Below are 20,542 nucleotides of genomic sequence, written 5' to 3' on the forward strand. Positions count from 1 at the left end.
TACTTCGGAGTGACTGCAGCTGCTATCCTCTTTTTTTAGACTCTAGATGGCGCTGTATACATGTCCAATTCATTAAAATGCTCACAGTATCTTAAACATGAATAAACATAAACCTATATACATTGGCTATTTGAAAATAGCCGATCTAACTAAGCATCGCATTCGCAGACACGTTGTGAGCTTGTTGATCTGCTATTTGCAAAAAGATCTTGTAAAGAAAAAGGGAAATATTTGGACTATATTTGAAATATCTTTTCAGATGGGGGGGGGGGGGGTTCGGGGAGAAATACATTCATTTGGGTCTTTGACATACAAATGTTTGAGAACTGGTTGAAACGATGAAAAAAAAGCAAGCAATCTAAAACAACACACTTTAAAGCCTAAAATGCAACCCGCAATTACCAATATTTACGAGCTACTTTACAGAAAAACAAGCCCAAAGTCGCTTATAATAAGAAGACATGGCAACACTGCATAGAGTCAACATACAGTATATTCATATTTAACTTTCTGTTGCAGGTTTTTTCGAAGATGCCAAGAGCGACTTTCAGCAGGCCTTACAGCTTAATCCAGATTTCCAAGATGCCAAAATTAGCCTACAACAAACATTACTGGACCAGCAGCACAAGATCAATAGAGGATACTGACAATGTAATAGACCGAAGACTTTACTTTTCAATATTTTCAATCTAAATATTTGGCAAATTAAATGTGATCTCTTCGTCATTATGGGGAGCTGATAATGCCCATATGGATTCAATATATTATTTCAGCTGCACAGAAATGTAAGAATGTATTTAAAAAATGAACAATAATCATGACAAAATAAGTTGCACACAATAAGGTTGTTATAATGTAACAATAAGGTTTGGGCTATTTCTTGAGTTTGTAAATACAGCAATAAAAGGTTTTTGATGACAGTGTCCTGTATTATTAAAATGTTGTGTCATGCTCACAAAGTTCCCAACCTGCATGGGTATAGAAGACACCAAAAGTACAGTTGCAGTGGTAACTGGTCAGACCTTTAAACACAAGTCATTTTACCGCTTAAAACAAAATATGCTGTCTTCTCTCCTATGCATAGCAATTAAAATGTGCAAGAAAGGTTCCCTTCCTGAAACATTTTTAAAATAATTTACAGTAGGCTCTTTTCCTGAGTGATTTAAAAACTGCAAGATAATCATCCAGCCATAGAAAAAAAAACAAATAGAACACTTCACTAAAGAGTTGATCCCTTCATACCTTCATAAAACAAAAAAGCACCTCATTCTCAATTTCACTGGAGTGGCATTATTCATGCACTTTCTTGGGCTAAAGATTATGTTCCTGAAGTGTGCACATATAGGGATCTTTATCTTTTGTTAAAATTCTATTTCACATAAGGTTCCACACTGTAGCTCCTCTATATGATGCAATATGTTTGTGGTCTCGTGTATATGTGTGTATATATATATATATATATATAGAGAGAGAGAGAGAGAGAGAGACACGCTCGCGCGCGCACACGCACACACACACACACACACACACACACACACACACACACACACACACTGTCCTGAGTAGCTGTCTAGTTAGTATATATATAATTTGGTATTCTACACTGCTGATGGCCACTTTAATGTATTATCAGTTTGTAATACAAGCTCTGCTATATGAATTCCCTGCTTGTCAAGACATGGCTGTCAATCCACATGTGAAATCCTTAAAAGTTAAGAAGCAAAGAGCGATTTGCAGAGATAGGCTACACCCACACAGGCTACAAACCTTGTGTAGCCTATCACTGACATTTGTCACCTGTGCATAGTGAATCACTGCAACACAAAACAGCTGTTGAAAAATCAGTGATGTCATCAAGCACCGTGTTTCAGATGTGTGTGGGGATGCCTGGGGTCTAATGTCAAACTCTCCCAGTGATTGAATTGCTCTTCATTTTTGTGGGACTACATCTGATCTGTATTATGAGGAGAATTTGGAGTTTGTAAGTGTTTCTCTACAATTTCGCATACGTCTTTCACAAGCCATTTTAACATCCTTGTAGACTTGATATGTGTCTTCATTTCAGCATGACATGGATTTTGATCCCTGCTGTCATCTTGGGTCAAAAGAGGCCAAGTATAAATTCAAATTCACAGCCAAGTAAGAGCTTAATTCATGCTAAACTTATGAAGTCATTTTATATCGGCTAATAAATCACTCCTATCATACCTCAAGTTAAGTTTGTATCTGAGTTAATCATGTTTCCTCAAAACAGGCAGTGGTTTAAAGTCAGACTGTGTGGGAAATCTCATGAGGCTGACGTTAGACAAGGCTCTCGCTGTGGGGAACCAACTAGAAGTTGAAGCCATCAGTGATGGTATGTCTTAATTATATTTGGAAAAAAGAACCAAGCACTCATCAGACGTGTCGTTCACAAGTACAAAAAGTAACGGGTGCACGGTTCAGGCAGAAACGGTTTCTTTGAAAAGACTACCAGCACTCACTTTCATCCATTTAGGATCTTGTTTTTATTGAAGTCTTATTGCCCCCAGCAGCACTCATTTACCATAAGACTTCAATAAAAACAAGATCCTTAATTATATCTGGGTCACCAAAACCAATCCTTGTAATGTTTATTAATGCTTCCACCCTCCCCCTCCCAGATGGTTCTCAACACATGCATTTAACACCAGTCACGGCTGCTCAATGTGGATATAGCATGGAATCTGACCCATGGGGTAACACCAGAATCTATGCATCCTTGATGGGCTGTTATGTGGACAATCATGTATGTAAAAAAAAAAAAAAGTTTTGTATACTTTTCTATCACTGCCTCATGGAGTGGGGGGGGGCAGTAAGACATCTGAAGTGCTAAATCTGCTGCATTTTGTTTTCTGCATTTCTATGTTCCCAGGAAGATGACACCTTTAATGTTAGCTTGAGACTTCGAATGTACAACCAAAATACATCACATGTAGTTACTCATGATATTTCTCAAACTTGTGAAGACTCGTCCTGGAGCTCGGAGGAGATTCTTTGTGATAGAAATTACATGGAAGTAAGTCGCTCGACAATGGGACCAGATATGAATATGCTAAACCATATTTAAAATGGCCAGTTTAATGATTGAATATTTGTCTATTTCAAGGTATCAAAGCTCGTGCCTGACATTAAAGATGAAGAGGGCCAGGATATGAAACTTCCAGATGACTCTAAACTCAAGGCAGTTCCCGGTGTATGTTTTAAGTATTTTGAGGCTTTGCATATTATATTTTTTTGTGACTCAAAGGAGTGTCAAAACATGAATGAAAGATTTTTTTTTTAATTCCCTGCAGACAACCGGTGCTGCTCATGGTATCTGGAAGATGACATTTCACACTCCTGAGCCAGTGGTGATGCTGCTGAAGGAGGCTCAAGAATCTGGCTTTGGAGCCATGACCACCTTTAGCCGCCTTGTTTTAAGAAGCTCATATAACACAGCAAGGACTTACACTGAGAATGTAAGCAACCAAGCCCCCTCCCTGCACTCTGCATGTTTTAATTTCTTATTAAGTCACTTTAAATGTATCTCTTTAGGTGGCTGGAGTTCCCATGGAGGTTTTCAAAGTGAGCACTTATTATAAATTGCCACATGATATCATAGTCATCAACTCTGCCGCTGCGTGTCCCGTGGGTGAGTCTTTTATAATAAACCGTGTTTTATAAATTAAAAAAGGTGTGCTGCAGTACTACTGCTAACCAATCTTTCTTCAATAGGTGGTGTGCTCTTTACTGAGAATATGATCTCCTGGCATATACCTCGCCGTATAACGCCACTAATCAATGGCGGCATCAAAGTCTTTGAAATGCACATGGGAATTAATGGTCAGAGGCTGGATAAATCTCAGATGGCTGCCCGCCGCTACACACTGTCAGCTACAGAATCTCACATCATCACCGAGCTTCCAATTGGATCACCGGATGGTTACTACAAGGTTGGGACACTGTGGATAGAATGTTGATGTGCATCATTCTAGGGTAGGTCTATTTGCATGTTTTATTAATGTGACATGAATTATTGCAGAGTCATGCCCCAGATTACCAGTACCACATCACCTACACGGTTGAACCAATGCTGGAGTTGCTCTGGTGGTCAGAAGACACCCAGTCTGATACCAAATACAAGGTGCTGTTCCCCATTACCACCCCTCTGATGCCCCAGCCTCTTAACTTCTCTGACAGTAAGTCTCATCTCTTGGTAGAAAAAGACCCAGTTAATCACATGAACCCTAGCCACTTGGCTGAAATAACAGATTTGCAAGCTAGCAACGCATCTGGAGATTGTAGATCAGCTATTTTTGGCAAAGATTTGGTGTAGAGGGAAATACTAACAGGCCTAGTATAGTCGTATATAAGATTAAAGTGGTTAAGCTCAACGCATGGCAAATGGTATAACCTAAATTACTGCTGAGTTCAGCACTCTATTACAAATAATTGAGTCTTTTTTTTAATAATATAGATTTTTTTTTGACCTATGCCTTTATTGATAGTATAGAAGGTAGACAGGAAACGGGGGGAGAGAGAGATGGGGACAGACACGCAGCAAAGGTCGTCGGGATCGGGACTCGAACGCTGGGTTGCATTAGAGCCAATATGTGGTATGCGCCCGGACCGCTAGGCCAGCGGGTACCCAAATAATTCAGTCTTTAATTAAAAAAGAAATAAGCATATTTAGCAATGAACTCGAATGGAGAATAAAGTGAAAGTTTACTTACAAATTAGCTTTGCTTTCAACCCACCACTTTGCTGCTGTTCCAGATACCGTCCCTGAGGAGAGGGTGTTTAGCATCCTCTTGGGGACCTTTCTCCATGATGTGGAGCTGGTGAACATCACCTTTTCCACTGGTGTGCTCACTGTTGATGAGTGCAATGCCAAGGGCCTCCATATCCAGGAACACACGCATTCCAATGGCTCCAAGACCTTCTCTCTTCAAGTGCCCTTCTCTGACCATGCCGTCCTGAAACGTGTATGTACAGTAGATGACTTGTTTGCCTAAATGTGGGTACATTTCACTCAACTTGTTGGGCCATTTGAATCGGAATCACTTCTAGAACAAGAATAGAAGTAGTGTATGTTCACAGTAAAAAAAACGATGTGTAACTGTGTATAGCCTTGGTTCTCAAAGTGGGGTCCGGGGACCCCCAGGGGTACTTGAGGGGGTTCCAGGGGGTACCCAGCAAAATGTGTAAATATAGCACCAGAATAATTTTAACCTTTTATACTTTGGCTATTCAAAAATAGCAGATCTACAAGCTCATAGCGCGGCACCGAGTGCCGCGCTATGAGCTTGTAGATCTGCTATTTTTGAAAAATCTTGAAGATTTGTGCAAATCTTTGAATATATGTTTTTTAAAGCGAACATTTGTAACTCAAAGCTTTGCTTCTGGGGGGTCCCTGGAACAACATATTTTGAGATGGGGGTCCGCGGCCAAATACATATAATTTTGGGGGTCCTTGACATGAAAAAGTTTTAGAACCACTGGTGTATAGGACCCTTAAAGAACGACTTCACCCATTTCAACTTATCTTCATATAATTGGTCCTCAATAACTCTAACTCTGTATGTGTCTCAGAGGACAGTTCAGAAACCGGCCTACCAGTGACATCATCTTTAGGCAGGTTTTTCTGTTCAAACAAGATTTAAAAATGTTTTTCTTAACGTGAGAACAATGGCTTCCATTATATCATGCTAACTTTCCTGGAATAGAAAGCCTGCATGAGCATTAGTGAGGACCAATTATATGAAAATAGGTTGAAAATGGGTGAAATCGTCCTTAAGCTTAATTTCACAGAGGATTTTACTGTATGTGTATATAGTCCCATTTTAGCGAAGTCTAGTACATATTTTTATTTCCCTCACAGAATCCTGAACCCTGGGTTACAGTCTACTTCCTGCCTCTGACCTATGATTTTGTCATTCATCCTGAGCAAACTACGTTCTCTTACACATTAGAGGTGGAGCAATCTTTGCGGGATGTTGGTGAGCTCATATGGCATCTGTCTACTTTATGGCGATTATGTATTTCTCATGCAGATAATGGCAGATGAGTTTTCTTGTGTGCTCCTGATCACATCCCAATCTTGGTTTCTTTAACTTGCATATTTCTGTGTAGCAGTGTACATCTATTCATCAAAGTGTTAATTTAGCTCTGTTGGTGTTTAGGCTTAGTGCTTGTAATTGCCATTTCTTTAGTGGGCTGCATTAGCACTGTAAACTGTGCAGTCTTCTTGTTTTTTACTCATTTTGGTGAAGCTAAGCTTTGTCTGTGTGAAGCAGGTCTGTGGTTAACAGGATTATTAACACTGTGTTCTGCTTATTTGTTTTTAGTTCTACCTAGCATCACTGGCACCTGTGACCAGAACATGTTTTATATCAGTGTGAAATATGGGAGTCAGGGCCACAACTTCCAGGCCATTCTTGGCAATCGGGAGCTGAGTCCTGAGCTGGCAGAGGTCTACAAACTCACTGAAAATGGCACACACTTCAGTCTTGTGGTGCCATACAACTCCCCTGACACAGCATTTGAGGTAGGTTGAGGCTAGCGCATAGTAGCGCAGTGAGAGATATTATAACATGACCTTGATGATGGCACTGGCTATAAATCTTTGTTTACAGCTGATCGAGTCCTCATCAGTCAAAGCCAGAGCTGACTTGCTTCTGTGGGAGCCCAACAATGAGTGGAAACTCGCTGATTTCTCTCTGGCCTGCAACTTCCCTTTGACCACAACTGGTAATGTGTCAAATCAAATTTGTTGCATTTCAGTCGGCTGGTTATAGGAAATTGCTGACTAATGGACTCTTTTCAGAGTGTCACGCTAATGGAACCGTGACTGCTCTGGCTGTGAAAGTGGAATCTGTCCCAACGCTAATCCCTAGTTGGCTGACACTGAAGGACCCATCCTGCAAACCAGTTTTCAGTGATGACCGCTTTGCATATTTCTCTTTCGCTGTGGATTCCTGTAGGACCACTAGAACGGTATGCATCTCCACCCCCCCCTAATAGTTTTTACTTTTAATTTGGTTTATCCGGTACCCAATTCATACAAGCTCTAAATATGAGTTAAGGTCACTCCTAATCATTGGCTAACTGCCTTACCAGATCTTACTGACCTTAACCACTGCAAACCATACCTATCTTTAAATCTAATGCCTAACTAAACGCAACCATTTTTATCCATATTCTTATCCGTTTAACGATCTCTGACCTAATGCCTACATTGAATCATCTCTAACCTCACTTATTGCTTGCATTTAACCAGCTCTGATCTAAAACATAAACACAACATTTAAGGTTATAAATTAGCTTAGGTCAGTTTGGCTCTGGCTGTCGCACATTGCATTGTGAGTATGATACCGTTGGTTCAGGAGGTTATTTTTTCATTGTATTCCTTATTCCTCTCATCTGTAGTTCTTTGACAACTACCTACTGTATGAGAATGAAATTGCCCTTGATGTGAAGAGCATGCATCGTTCATCCAAAGGACACACGTTGCCACCAGTTGAGTACAGGTATAACTGCTATCCTGTTTAACACACATTGCAATAGAGTTTATGATTTTCCTGCTGTAGTGCTTAAATGCCCCGTGCCCTTACAGGCACACCATTTCCTGCTTCTATTTGGTAAGTGAGATGAAGACGATGGCATTCCACTATAGACCACGGGATAATGAACCTACAGCAGAGCTTGGGTCAGGACAGCTGTTGGTACAAATGAGACTTGCCCGTGGTAAGACTTTTGTATGTTGACCTCATATCTAGCTGTTTTGTATACTCTGGATGTAAAGGTCCAAGTGACCTTGTCCCAATGTAGTTATGCACTACAAAATTAAGCTACATGTTAGTGCAAGTTACCAAGCAAATGAATTTTACTTTGTATAAATTCTGCACCACTTTACCAGTGATTACGGTAACTTTGTTCTACTTACTCTCACCACTCTACCAGTGATCATCTTTATTTTGACCTCCTCAGATTCATCATATGTACAGTTCCTCCAAGTAGATGATTACCCAGTAGTGAAGTACCTAAGGGAGCCATTGTATTTTGAGGTGGAACTGGAGTCTGCTGACCCTCACTTAGAGCTCATCTTGGAGAATTGCTGGGCTACTCCACATGAAAACAGGACGTCTTTGCCAAGTTGGGACATCATTGTGGATGGGTACTGGGCCAATAATTGTTGATATGGATACTTGGAGCAATACCTGGAAGACATTGCATTCTCCTATTTTCTGATCATTATGCTGTTAAGTTTGAAACGTGTAAGCATCTCTACAGTTTGTAATTTATGTGTGTTCATAATTTGCTCAATTAACTAGGTGTGAGAACCTTGATGACAGCTACGTGACGGTCTTTCACCCAGTTATGAGTGACACAAGGGTTGCAGTCCCTGGCCATGTAAAGCGCTTCTCTATGAAGATGTTTACCTTCATTAAGACTGAAAATGTTCTGGAAGACGAGGTATACTGAACAGCTTTTTTGTCGTTTCTCATGCAACATAAAATCCAAGGCAGGTTCATAGATGCTCATCCGAGTCTAATCGCTTGAGATGCCTGTGTATTAAATTCTCGACCTACAGATTTATGTGCACTGTGACGCAGTGATTTGTGAGACCAACAACCGGGTAGATGGCATCTGCAGTGGCCAGTGTGGGAGCCTCGCAAACGTGAGAAACACCAAGCCGGCAAAGCCGCATAGCGGACTAAAAAGGGGTAAGGACGAGAAACTGCAGAATAACTTCACACTGGCTCAAAAAACTATTGACGCATGCCCCTTATCTAATCCTAATCCTGTATGCCACAATGCTCAAAGGCATTCCTTTATGATTAAGTAGATTTGTGGTCTATATAGCATGTCTAACACAGCATGTACACATGCTAGTACGGCTTGTGAAACCCTGTCTTGTTTCTCTGTGCAAAGAAAACTACTGGACAATTCTATTTTAGGATTTTTGCTGGGGGGGGGGGGGAGCACAGTGAATGACCAAAGTATTTTGTTCCAGGGCGCAGAAGTAAAGACTCAACCCAGCATCAAACGGAGCAGATCTCTTCTGGACCAATTCTTCTTAAACCCTCAATAGAATCTTATGAATAAATTACTTGATCTTAAAATTGCTTTCTTTTTTTCTTTTCAAATCAACTTTTCTCTGTCTGAAGTTTATTGTAATGAAAGGCTGTCCAAAAAGTCCTGTGTCTTGAATTCTAAAAGGCTGCTGTGTTTACAGAAAGCACAATGGGTTATGAATTTGTCTTAGCAACTTGTGACGGAGAGAATTTCCACATTCTTGGAGTAATGGTAGTGTCTAACATATGACTTGAGTAGCATTCCATTTCCTTTTCTGGAGAAGTGTTGCCCATTCCCAAATGATTAACGACGGCAGGTTTTTGTATACAGAAGGAAATGCACGTGGAACTACTAGGCCAATTTGTAAACTGTTTAGATTAAGGATTAATGTTGCCATGAAATGCATTCCCTGAGGATAGAGCTTCAACAGAATCAAACAATGATTTGGCCTGATTGCACATTTGCCATTTACAGTATGTGCTGCAAAGCTAAACATTGAAAGTCAAGATTTTAAAGTAGGGAACATGAATGTGAAATTCAATGTTTAGAATACTATTGTTAAAATATTGTTTCCCTTTACATTTTGTGTCTTTAACTCTTATTTACACCAAGATAATATGTGACATGTGTAATCTCATTTTGTCAGTGCACCTGCTGTAGAGATGCATCATGATCATAATTAGTAATTTCTATACCAAGTTTGAGGTCTAGGATGCTGAGGGATATATTTGTAAGAGCCAATCAACAAAGAGTCATAGTTTGAGAACAGTTTAATATATTAATCTCCCCCACTTTTGAAAAGGAAACCCAGGGGTTGTGTGAGTGCAGGCATGGAGCCTTCACCGTGCATCCTTTTAACTATGGAAGGCTTGGGACTCAAAGACGATCTGTGTTGAAAGGTTCAAGATTCTTTGAAAATGTCAGATCTACAAGCTCAACCCGCATCACATTGCGACGCGTTGGGAGTGAACTTGTTGATCGGCTATTTTAGGAACAGCCGAGGTATAAAATAGTGGTTAAACTGACTTTGACCCTATATTACATATTTTACTGTGGACCCCCTGGAACCCCCTCAAGGATCCCTCACTTTCAGAACCACTGTAGACCGTTGCAGACTGAGGAGAGGGATTATATCTCCATGCTGGCCTGGGAACCCCTTGGGATCCCCCAGTCAGAGGGACATTCTACCAGAACTGTACATTATCTGTACTGGAACTGGAAAAAAATGTATAATCCAAAAACCTATAAAATGTATTCAATGGTTGCTTTCAGTGAGTTTTGTAAAGCAATACTGTATACCATTCATTGGGGTTTCAGATGTTTTCTTCATTGAAAAACGTTACTAATTGTGAGAAATGGCCTGCACTCAGCCAAAATGGTCCATGTCTCTTTCAGTTTCGTCACTGTCTCCGGAGACGATCCATCTGCCCGTCCATCTGTCCGTGTGTTTGTCTGTGAACAGCTAATTTCCGGCACCATTGAACCGATTGGCGTGAAACTTTTCACATCAACAGAAGATGTGGGTTTTGAAATCACCTCTGGGGGAACATTTTCACCTTGCCGATCACTTATAGCTTCCATGCTATCTTCCTGCTGTCATATGCATCTTGTAGGGATGGGAGAGAGCCCTCGGGGGCCTATTTCACGAAACCAGAATTAGGGGTTAAGCCTGGATTTAACACCTATCCTGGCTTAATTTAGCCAGGATTAGTGATGAATCGGTTTCATGAAAGCTGAATTTTCTTGTCAGATTAGTTTAGCCAGAGCACCCTGGATAAGTTTATCCATGACTCGATTTCACGAAAGAAAATGTGCGCAATCCTATTTTAGTTACCATGGAAATTTAGCTGTGAAGTTAGCCTGGTAGGGACCAGGCTAACAGCCAAGCTTACTTAATCCAGTGCCTTGTTCTTCAAGTTTTTCCACAGTTAATTCAACACATGTGTTTGTATATGGACTCATTTTAATGACCCTGCATTCAAATAAAATGAAATAAATACAATAAGATATCAATTTAATTATATTACTGAAATAGTGTGACCATGAATCATAATTGTTTCACAATGACCCATGTAATATGTCATTGTCACTCTGTTAACACTAGTTAATATTGTTGTTAGATGTTTGATCATATATTACAGATTTTTTTTATATTATAAAAAATGTCTTCCAGTTTAGTAGACCTTGTATTGTGAATTTGTACTTCCATGTAGTACATAATGCGAAAATCAAAGATCTACAAGCCCGAAAAAAGTGCCTTTTACCCCAGTTACCGCCGCCGGGACCCCCGTTACCGCCACCGGGACCCCCGATACCGCCCCCCCCTTTACCGCCACCGGGCCCCCCGTTATACCGCCACTAGGACCCCCATGGACGGCACTGCACTGCAGATATATAAATTGATGGATTACATGTAATCTCTACATTGCATGCATACCTGCCAACCTCAGACCGTCCGATAACAGGAGATTTTTTCCCAATTGGGGGGGGGGGGGTCTTGACCACGCTGAATGTCAATATGTCTTTAAACATAACATGACATATTTTAATAGCTTAGTATTGAATGCACAATAACATGGTATGTTTATACATATTTTGTAGAGAAAGAAAAGGTCTTTTGCACACCTACTGGGACAACCTGTGGGAGCAGGCTCCAGGCAACCATTTGTTCATGTTTAATTGTTTATACATATAAAACACAATTTTATACATAAATATACGATATATGTGGTGCCCTGCTCCATCACCCCATCAGTTTGGGGGTCCCTGGCCTGGCCTGAAAAGGTTGAAGACCCCTGTTCTAAAGCAACGAGGTCTACCTCTTCTTGGACGTTGTATGGACGTCATACAGACTTTTTTGATGGTGTTTTTGCAACGCAGCTGACTTTAATCAAAAACAGCTGATTCAGCAGAAATAGCGCAAAAAAAACGACTCTCTCCACCAAAATCGGCAAGAAACACCGGGCCGGTTGACCGGGCCAAAGCCTTAACCCCGCGGGTCGCGCAACATAAGTTGATAAGTCTATTGAGAGTTAACGAGCCATTCCGGGTGGTAAACGGAACCCTCGTCCCAAAAACACACTGCCCCATTTTTTTCGCGGTGCGAGGCCGACGGTTTAGACCCGGGGCAGGGTGTTTTAGGACGACGGCTACGGATTCAGGGGTGGAGCCAGGCTACCGCACCTGAACTAGGTGGAAAGACTGGTGACGCGAGGTTACACCTGAACACACTCAAAAAACAACACATTCAGCAAAAAAACAAAAAAAAAACAAGACTCTTCCCCACCAAAATCGGCAAGACACACAATCTCACGTTTAGTTCCCGTATCTGCGTAGTCTCGCGTAGCTTTCTGCGTGAAGTGGGCGGACGCTTTTTTAGGAGACCGGAAGCAGGTTGGGGTGAGATGGTGTGTCTTGCCGATTTTGGTGGGGAGAGTCTTGTTTTTTTTCCGTTTTTTTACTGAATCTGCTGTGACCACAAGAGGCTTACTTCTGACATAATGTAGAATGGCATTTTTAAACATACTGGAGTTGTTAATTATTACTGAAGCTATCACAGTAGCCTATGATATTTTTGGTTATTGCAAATATTTGATGGTAGAATATCAGTATGGCTTACAGTATTTTGATGACATCAGTGTGGCTTCTTTCTTTAAATCAAAGGCATACAACCAGTGTATTGTTACACATAATATTGTAATGTATGCTTGTTTTTTTATATATAATAGGCTAATGCATTGTTTCTCCACCAGGGGTCCAAATGGACCCTTTTGGGTCCACTCAGAGAGTGTACCAATGGAACCCATAAGGTTCAATTAACACAGATTTTACAGATAGGGGTCGCAGAGATGATGAAGATTGTGTCCAATGGGGGTCCCTGGCCTAATGCATATCAAACTGGGGGTCCTTGAAATTAAAAAGGTTGAGAATATATTACCAGAGGCACACTATGGCATTGTTTCCTCATAACATATTGTAGCATTACCTTTTTAGCGGCGCTAGCCGATCTATACCCTTAGGTATTGAGCGGATCCTGCTCTATACCTGACTTTGTCCGCGTGCGTATGTCAACGTTCTGATTGGTCAGGTGCGTCAACAAAGTGATTGGTCAAGCTTCACGTGACACATGGCTATAAACACATTATAAACACATATCGATGACAAAATGTATCAAAGGCGCCGCTACCTTCACACAGGGTGTGAGTTTTTCAATTAGATACCGGTAATATAGGATAACAAGACCAGGATGTTTGTGCCAGACCTAAGCCGGTGTTGTGTGAAGTCGTGTGAGGTCTAATTCTGAAATCTTTGTGTCTTACGTTATATACCAACCGGATTTATACTTGTGACATAATAATGATGTCACGACTAGTCTGTGCCTATTTATTCATGCATAAGAAACTTAACCACAACCAGACATACCATGTATGGACAAATTGGTGACAGAGGCTCGTGTAGGCCATACCTTTCAGGTCTGACAAAAAAAGAAAATCAGTAACATGGTGTAAGACTGGGCTTGAACACACCCTGAACATCTTCAGATCATAATGAATATAGAGCCAGTGAGACGTCTGGCCTACCTGTTTGCCTTCTTCTATATGTAGTCTGGGTGAAAACTGGGTCAAAGCAGATTTACAGTAGTTATGTAGCTACTACTCTCTTGGGAGGTTCATGACTGAAAACACTGTGATAAATACTATATATTTTAATTTGCAGACTGGTATGAGTCAAGTCAATTTTAACAAGAGAAATGTGGTACACAATTCTAATACAAAATAACAACAGCAAGCATATAAATACAAGACAAATACATTAAACATGAGACAGATGACATTAATTAATAATAATAATGTGTATACATACAATACAGTTGGTATAATAGGCAGTAAAAATATCCAATAAATGTGGTACACAATTCTAATACAAAATAACAACAGCAAGCATATAAATACAAGACAAATACATTAAACATGAGACAGATGACATTAATTAATAATAATAATGTGTATATACATACAATACAGTTGGTATAATAGGCAGTAAAAATATCCAATAAAAATCATTGAAGAGTGAAGATTCGCATCACCGCTAGATGTCACTATAGCAACATCATTCGAACCGATGACGTAATTTCTCTCAAAGATAAAAGCCCAATAGGTCCCAATGTAGTACTTATTGTATGTAGTTTCCCTAATATCTAAAAATCGCTGTGATATTAGTCTGGAATCTCTGTGGTCCCTCACAACTTCGGAGGGAGAGGAGTCCAGTCTGGAACCAGGCTATTGTCAATGAACATAGACATTTAAAGCTGTAAGAACCACTGTGTCAATCTCAAGCAGACATGTCCACAGTAACCCTGGAACAGTGCCCTCTACTGGCCCTCTACTGGCAGTGACGTCAGACTTCGGTGCTCTATATCCATTGCCATTGACAATGCATTGCACGCTTAAAGTTAAATATCTCAAAAACTACAAAACATTTCAAAGTAAAAGGTTCAAGCATTTGTGTCCACAGTAAGATGAATTATAAAAAGTGTGAATGGAGCTTCTAGGTGAAAGCGTTGTTTTAGGTGCCAAAACGTTTAAGGGAGTACAATTCTAAAACTACGAAACATTTCAAAGATTCGAATTAAGGCAAACATGTTCACAGTAAGATGAACATTTTAAAGTTTGAATGGGGTTTCTGGGCATAAGCATGTAGGACTAGTAGCCTGCCAAAGTTTGTACTTTTCCCCCTTAATTCTGAAAAAAGAGTGACGGTCAATGGCAAAATGGACAAGAGTTTCTAGGTGAAAGTGTTTTTTTGAGGTCCCAAAGTCTTCCATCGGCCTTCCATACTTTTTTCCCTTTAAATGTCCATTTTGCCATTGTCCTACATACTTACAACTAGAGCCCCCATTAGAACTTTAAAATGTTCATCTTACTGTGGACATGTTTGCCTGAAAAGGAATCTTTGAAATGTTTAATAGTTTTAGAATTGTACTCCTTTAAAAGTTCAGAGATTTATAATGGAGGTCGATGGACGATTTTGGGACCTCAAAAAGACACTTTCACCTAGAAACTCCATTCACAGTTCAAAAATTCCACCTTACTGTGGACGTGCATGCTTGAGAATCTTTCTTTGAAATCATTTGCAGTTTGGGAGATATTTAACTTTAAGCGTCCCATGCATTGTGGATGCGGCAAAGGGAAACGAGTACAGGCTACTAATCCTACATACTTACTGCTAGTAACCCCATTCATACTTTAAAATGTTCATCTTACTGTGGACTTGTTTGCCTGAAAAGGAATCTTTGAAATGTTGCATAGTTTTAGAATTGTACTCCTTTAAAAGTTCAGAGATTTATAATGGAGGCAGATGGAAGGTTAGGGTTAGGGTTAAACTCCATTCACAGTTCAAAATTGACATTTTTTTTTCACGAAAGTTGGTCACTACCGAAACGAAAGTTAAATCCGAAAAAAACACTAAGTGTGGAGGCCAAAATCGTCCCCCCAAAAACCTGTTAGGAGTACGTTTCAGGCAATTTAGAGTTGATTGGCAGTACTTTGTAGTGACATTTTTTTTTCATCATTGTGTCACTACCGAAGCGAAAGTTAAATCCGAAAAAAATCACCAAGTGTGGAGGCCAAAATCGTCCCCCCAAAAACCTGTTAGGAGTATGTTTCAGGCAATTTAGAGTTGATTGGTAGTAGTTTGTAGTGACATTTTTTTTTTCACCATTGTGTCACTACCGAAACGAAAGTTGGTCACTACCGAAACGAAAGTTAAATCCGAAAAAATCACTAAGTGTGGAGGCCAAAATCGTCCCCCCCAAAACCTGTTAGGAGTACGTTTCAGGCAATTTAGAGTTGATTGGTAGTACTTTGTAGTGACTTTTTTTTTTCACCATTGTGTCACTACCGAAACGAAAGTTGGTCACTACCGAAACGAAAGTTGGTCACTACCGAAACGAAAGTTAAATCCGAAAAAATCACTAAGTGTGGAGGCCAAAATCGTCCCCCCCAAAACCTGTTAGGAGTACGTTTCAGGCAATTTAGAGTTGATTGGTAGTACTTTGTAGTGACATTTTCTTTTTCACCATTGTGTCACTACCGAAACGAGTACCGAAACGAAAGTTAAATCCAAAAAAATCACTAAATTGTTTGGTTTTAATGTCACCTTTTCTTCAATAAAGCCCTGCCAACTACACCATATGGCCTGTTCCTTGGAGGAGTTGATGCAAAAAGGACTTTAGCTTGTTATTAATTCAGTTCCTACATTGACACAATAGTATTATGAGAAAAGTCATACTAAACTCGTACTGTGTCATAAAAAAGGAAGTCATACAATACTTTAGTATAAACAAAATGCCATACAGTCCTGTCGTTAAAAAGATACTTTGTTCTTGTCAGCCTAAATTGTTCACAGCACAGCAATCTATTTTTATATTTAATTCTTGTGACGACCCTGGGGGTTGTCAGGGTGACTGGTGTGGTTGTCATGGTTACTAACCATGTGTCATGTGTGTCAGAATGATTGGAGGGCGGAGTGTGTCATCAGTGGAGATCTGGCCCACCTGGATTGTCCTCTATAAAAGAGGTGGCTGGACTTCATTCCTGTTCTCTCTCTCACCATGAAGCTCACTGGGAGCACTCCAGCCTTTTGGATTTTGCTTGTTAAAGAACAAGATCACTGTGGTAGAGGTTTGGGTTGTGTAGTTACCTTGTCATGATGTAACTCCAAAGGTGAACAAGAAATCTAAAATAATTGCTGTAATAGAAATTGATCATTCAAAATATGCTCCTCATTGACATTGTACGGTGAAACGGCTCTCAAAGTCACTCTTTTAGCACGCAAACGAACACAAACAAAACTGATTCAGTCAATATAGAACATCACCAAACCCAGTACTGTTTTTTTTAAATAAAAATGTCAACTTCCTGTTGATTTTACTATTTGAAGATCCAGATCCGCGGATCCAGTCCGAGTTCTTTTTAATAAAAATAGCAAAATCAACAGGATGTTAGCATTTTTATTTAAAAAACAAACGGTACTGGGTTTGGTGATGTTCTATATAGTCTGAATCAACTTTATTTGCGTTCGTTTGTGCTAAAAGAGTGACTTTGAGAGCTGTTTCAGCCTACAATGTAATTCAATGAGGAGCATATTTTTTTATTATCAATGGAGCAATTATTTTAGATTTCTTGCCCACCTTTGGAGATGCATCATGGCAAGGTAACTACACAACCCAAAGTCTACTCTACCAAAGTGGTCTTGCCCTTTAAGCACTGTTAACCACCCCAGTATCCGTATTGTGGGTATAGCTTTAGCAGAAAATAGCCGATCGACAAGCTCACTGCGACACGTTGTGAGCTTGTCGATCGGCTATTTTCAGTCAAAACTTTCCTCATAGTAACACAAAACAGAAAATACACTAGTATTGAGCCCTGAGGCTCACCGGTTACCCATATGGGGTTAAGTTAGTTTTAATAAAATAATGTAAACGTTCTTTGTTTGTGTGAGTTTCCTCATTTTGTTACAAACTCAGCCGTTTGCAACACTCTTGGTTGGTTGTTGCAATAAATACATTACATTTAAGTGGTTGAATTTATGTAATTTGTTATCCCTGAGTCACTAGAATACCTCAAAACGAAGTATGGAGCTCGGCCTATAATTGATCATTGATTTGATTGATATGCTGCATGCCATGAGTGCAAAGTGGTATTTTCTTAAACTTAATTCAGTTAATCAAAGAGGATCTGTGGTCATAATACAGCACTGTTTGAGGAACTATAGTTGAAAACTTAAGACATATTTTTTAATGTCCAGTCCAAAGTGAGAACAATGTAGCCTACTTGATTTAACACCAAAACTGCTATAGTTTTGATCATCTGAAACTAAGGAATTTATAAATGACAAAAAGGGTATGAATTTTTATGACATTACGAAACATCTCTCTGTTTCCTTTCAATGAAAGTGTAAATCTGGGTTCAGACTCAGCCAGAGTAAACGTTTTCTAACAGATGGTTTTAAACAACCTAAATCTCAGTCGTGTCATAATGAACCCTTTCCCTGATCATCAGAGGGTGTATCTAGTAGATCCAGTCATTCTGTCAGGGGTAGAGGTGTTTGCTGTGGATTTTCATCTTTTGACCTGTCACCTCTCGCTTTAACTTTAAATATAACCTCGAAATCCTAATTGATGTGAAAGGCCTGGTGGTGCAAGAGTAAAGCATAGGCTTCACAAGCGGATGGTTGTGGGTTTGAATCTTGGTCAGGGAAGATCTCAATTTTCGGTCTTTTTAAGGCGAGAACCATGGATGAAGCCCGCCTCCCTCCTCACGCCCTCTTTTAGCTCCGGTAGGAGAGGGAGGAGCATGGAGGGAGCCCACCTCCAGGGGGAGGAGCTTAATAAATTTACATATTAATTAAAGATTTTTATTTTAGTATTTTTTGTGATTTTATGGCCACTGTTTTTTTTCACATGAATTTGTTTGAGACATTTTTTTATTGTTTTTTTTCATCACCAGTTTGTATTGACCACAGCTCCACTGTTTTTTTGTTGTATTACCCTTTTAGTTTTTATTTAGTAGTTGTTTTGAGTGAGCTTTGAACCTTGAACCTTTAGTTTGTGAACCTTTGATTTATCTTTTAAGCCACGCTGGCATGGAAGGTACAATTGGGAACGTCATCCTTAACCCGCCTTTTAGAATTTTAGATGGACAGTGAAAATGTTCTTCAGGAGCCTTGAACCCCAAACCTTCTACTTCCAGACCCTGTGTTTAACTCTTGAGCCACGCTGGCATGGGAAGTACAATTGGGAACGTCATCCTTAACCCTCCTTTTGGAATTTAGATGGACAGTGAAAATGTTCTTCAGGAGCCTTGAACCCCAAACCTTCTACTTTCAGACCCTGTGTTTAACTCTTGAGCCACGCTGGCATGGAAAGTACAATTGGGAACGTCATCATTATCCCGCCTTTTGGAATTTAGATGGCCAGTGAAAATGTTCTTCATGAGCTTTGAACCCCAAACCTTCTGCTTTTAGACCCTGTGTTTATCTCTTGAGCCACACAGGTATAATACAAAAGAGAACGTAATACTTAAACCACCTTTTAAAAGTTAGATGGACAGTGAAAATGTGCTCCAGGAGTTTCGAACCTTAAACCTTCGGTTTATAAACCCCAGAGTTTTCTCTTGAGCCATGGTACCGAAACGAAGTTAAATCCGAAAAAATCACTAAGTGTGGAGGCCAAAATTGTTCCCCCAAAAACCTGTTAGGAGTACGTTTCAGGCAATTTAAAGTTGATTGGTAGTACTTTGTAGTGACTTTTGTTTTGGTCCCTAACATTCATCGAGCTCTGGACTTAGTAATTTTTTTTCTCGTTTCGGTAGTGACACCATTTGTGTCACTACCGAAACGAAGTTAAATCCGAAAAAATCACTAAGTGTGGAGGCCAAAAGTGTCCCCCCAAAAACCTGTTAGGAGTAGGTTTCAGGCAATTTAGAGCTGATTGGTAGTACTTTGTAGTGCCTTTTTTTTTGGTCCCTAACATTCATCGAGCTCTGGACTTACACTTCATTATCATCATCAATGTATGATTATTTGTCTAATTGTTTGTTTTTAATGTCACCTTTTCTTCAATAAAGCCCTGCCAACTACACCGTCCATATGGCCTGTTCCTTGGAGGAGTTGTCAGGGTGACTGGTGTGGTTGTCATGGTTACTAACCATGTGTCATGTGTGTCAGAATGATTGGAGGGCGGAGTGTGTCATCAGTGGAGATCTGGCCCACCTGGATTGTCCTCTATAAAAGAGGTGGCTGGACTTCATTCTTGTTCTCTCTCTCACCATGAAGCTCACTGGGAGCACTCCAGCCTTTTGGATTTTGCTTGTTAAAGAACAAGATCACTGTGGTAGAGGTTTGGGTTGTGTAGTTACCTTGTCATGATGTAACTCCAAAGGTGAACAAGAAATCTAAAATAATTGCTGTATAATAATTGAATAGAAATTGATCATTCAAAATATGCTCCTCATTGACATTGTACGGTGAAACGGCTCTCAAAGTCACTCTTTTAGCACGCAAACGAACACAAACAAAACTGATTCAGTCAATATAGAACATCACCAAACCCAGTACTGTTTTTTTTAAATAAAAATGTCAACTTCCTGTTGATTTTACTATTTGAAGATCCAGATCCGCGGATCCAGTCCGAGTTCTTTTTAATAAAAATAGCAAAATCAACAGGATGTTTAAAGTGTGGAGGCCAAAATCGTCCCCCCAAAAACCTGTTAGGAGTACGTTTCAGGCAATGTAGAGTTGATTGGTAGTACTTTGTAGTGACATTTTTTTTTTCACCATTGTGTCACTACCGAAACGAAAGTTGGTCACTACCGAAACGAAAGTTAAATCCGAAAAAATCACTAAGTGTGGAGGCCAAAATCGTCCCCCAAAAAACCTGTTAAGAGTACGTTTCAGGCAATTT

The 20,542-nt window shown here is 39.9% G+C and overlaps 2 protein-coding genes across 2 annotated transcripts in view; both read left to right on the forward strand.

Moving 5' to 3' along the window:
• ttc32 (tetratricopeptide repeat domain 32) overlaps nt 1-792 on the forward strand; it is a 1,840-nt gene extending 1,048 nt beyond the window's left edge. The window contains exon 3 of the mRNA XM_084083160.1: nt 520-792. Within this exon, the coding sequence (XP_083939286.1) occupies nt 520-647 (128 nt within the window). The 3' untranslated portion in view covers nt 648-792. The remainder of the gene's footprint in view (nt 1-519) is intronic.
• Nucleotides 793-2,066: 1,274 nt separating this feature from the next.
• On the forward strand, nt 2,067-9,108 carry zpax1 (zona pellucida protein AX 1; the record flags this gene model as incomplete). Its single annotated transcript, XM_084082124.1, is given in 20 exon segments — nt 2,067-2,139; nt 2,255-2,356; nt 2,643-2,767; nt 2,894-3,037; nt 3,128-3,214; nt 3,315-3,479; nt 3,556-3,652; nt 3,736-3,953; nt 4,043-4,199; nt 4,777-4,985; nt 5,882-5,999; nt 6,348-6,547; nt 6,636-6,764; nt 6,766-6,996; nt 7,429-7,529; nt 7,616-7,746; nt 7,990-8,176; nt 8,334-8,475; nt 8,594-8,726; nt 9,017-9,108. Coding segments are annotated over 20 exon segments (2,841 nt in total).
• Between the last annotated feature and the right edge of the window lie 11,434 nt (nt 9,109-20,542).

Source organism: Gymnoscopelus microlampas (genome assembly GCF_963454915.1).
Source record: "Gymnoscopelus microlampas genome assembly, chromosome: 16".
NCBI lineage: Eukaryota > Metazoa > Chordata > Actinopteri > Myctophiformes > Myctophidae > Gymnoscopelus > Gymnoscopelus microlampas.